General features: G+C 38.3%; 1 protein-coding gene across 1 annotated transcript in view; it reads right to left on the bottom strand.

Annotated features, from left to right (window-relative positions):
• LOC107758176 (rho GTPase-activating protein 9-like) overlaps nt 1–1,806 on the bottom strand; it is a 34,392-nt gene that overhangs the window by 10,020 nt on the left and 22,566 nt on the right. Inside the window, exons 13-14 of the mRNA XM_016575850.1 lie at nt 741–858; nt 545–664 (exon numbers count right to left, since the gene is read on the bottom strand). Of these exons, the coding sequence (XP_016431336.1) occupies nt 545–664; nt 741–858 (238 nt within the window). The remainder of the gene's footprint in view (nt 1–544; nt 665–740; nt 859–1,806) is intronic.

The following is a 1,806-nucleotide window of genomic DNA, read 5'->3' as shown; positions in this document are numbered from 1 at the left end:
TCACACACACACACTCAAACACACACACACACACTCACACACACACTCAAACACACACACACACACTCACACACACACTCAAACACACACACACACTCACACACACACACTCACAAACACACTCACACTCACACACACACACACACACACTAATGATTTTATTTCAGCAACAAACGGTAGAAATAAAGAGACGTGGCATCTGTGATGTGAAGATGTGTAAACAGCGAAGCATAATGGCAGTGATTTACAGTAGTTTTGACAAGTCTAAGTATCTTTTAAGGCCCTTTCACACCAAGAATGATAACTGTATAAAAATAAGTATAATGATTTTGCTCGAGAATCGCTGTGAAAGTGATTCCAGTGATTGGTTCCTCCGTGCCGTTTCTGTGATGTGAAGATGTGTAAACAGCGAAGCATAATGGCAGTGATTTACAGTAGTTTTGACAAGTGTAAGTATCTTTTAAGTTTCTTTTCCGTTTAGAACAATTTTGACAAATATCTTTATAGTTATCATCCTTGGTGTGAGCGGGCCTTTAAGGTTTACCTTTAATGAGTCCTTTCTCCTGCAGCGTCTGCAGCGGAGGCCTCCGGAGAATCAGCTTCTTCAAGCGGCTCTTCACACGCTTGTGCTCCGAGCTCTCCAGGTTAGACGTGGAGCGAGGCACTGCGGAGAAAAGATGTGAAAAAGATCCGCCTGACAACACTGCACTGGGTCCGTGAAGGTACGAAACACAGCTTACACGAAGCCTTATTTCCACCGCGATTCTCGTCCTCGTCTCCGCTCTGATCCAGCATCTCCACAGATCCGGCTCTCCTCAGAGAATACAGCAGCACATTATCTAAAGGATTCTCCTTATCCTGCAAAATTGACAGAAATTAATACTTTTATTCATCAAGGATGCATTAAATTGATCAGAAGTGACAGTAAAATCCTTTATAACGCATTACAAGTAGTTACGTAATCAGATTGCTTTTTCAAGTAACTAGTAAAGTAATGCATTACTTTTTAATAAGCAAGAAAATATCCGAGTTACTTCTTTAAATAAGTAACAGCAGTTACTTTGTTTCCCATGTATTGACTGACAGTTTTTTTTTTCTGAAGAGAGAAAATGAAGCCAGCCAGATAAGAAAAAGCATCGCAAAAGTAATGTAACGCATTACTTTCCATAAAAAGTAACTAAGTAGCATAATTAGTTACTTTTTCAGGGAGTAACGCAACATTGTAATGCTTTACTTTTAAAAAATAACTTTCCCCGACACTGTTTTATAAAGTTCCAAAAGATTTCTATTTTAAATAAATGCTGTTCTTTTGAACTTTCTGTTCATCTGTGAATCCTGAAAAATAAAATGTATCACGGTTTCCACAAAAATATTGTGCAGCACAACTGTTTTCAACATTGATAATAATCAGAAATGTTTCTTGAGCAGCAGATCAGCATATTAGAATGATTTCTGAAGATCATGTGACACTGAAGACTGGAGTAATGATGCTGAAAATACAGCTGCGCATCACAGAAATAAATTACAGTTTAACAGATATTCACATAGAAAACAGCTGTTTTACATTGTAATAATATTTCACAATTTTTTATGTATTTGATTTTTGATCAAATAAATGCAGCCTTGCTGAGCAGAAGCGACTTCTTTCAAAAATATTGCAGAAAAATCTTACCAACTCCAAACTTTTCTGTATATAGTGTGTGTGCGTGTGTGTGTGTGTGTGTGCGTTTGTGAGTGAGAGTGTGTGTGTGTGTGTGTGTGTGTGTGTGCGTGTGTGTGCATCTGCGTGTCCGTGTCCGTGTGTGT

The sequence above is a fragment of the Sinocyclocheilus rhinocerous genome, unplaced genomic scaffold (assembly GCF_001515625.1).
Source record: "Sinocyclocheilus rhinocerous isolate Xijiao unplaced genomic scaffold, SAMN03320098_v1.1 scaffold203, whole genome shotgun sequence".
NCBI classification, from domain to species: Eukaryota; Metazoa; Chordata; class Actinopteri; order Cypriniformes; family Cyprinidae; genus Sinocyclocheilus; species Sinocyclocheilus rhinocerous.
The sequence above is the reverse complement of the archived record's forward strand: the minus strand, read 5'-3'. Positions and strand labels throughout refer to the sequence as shown.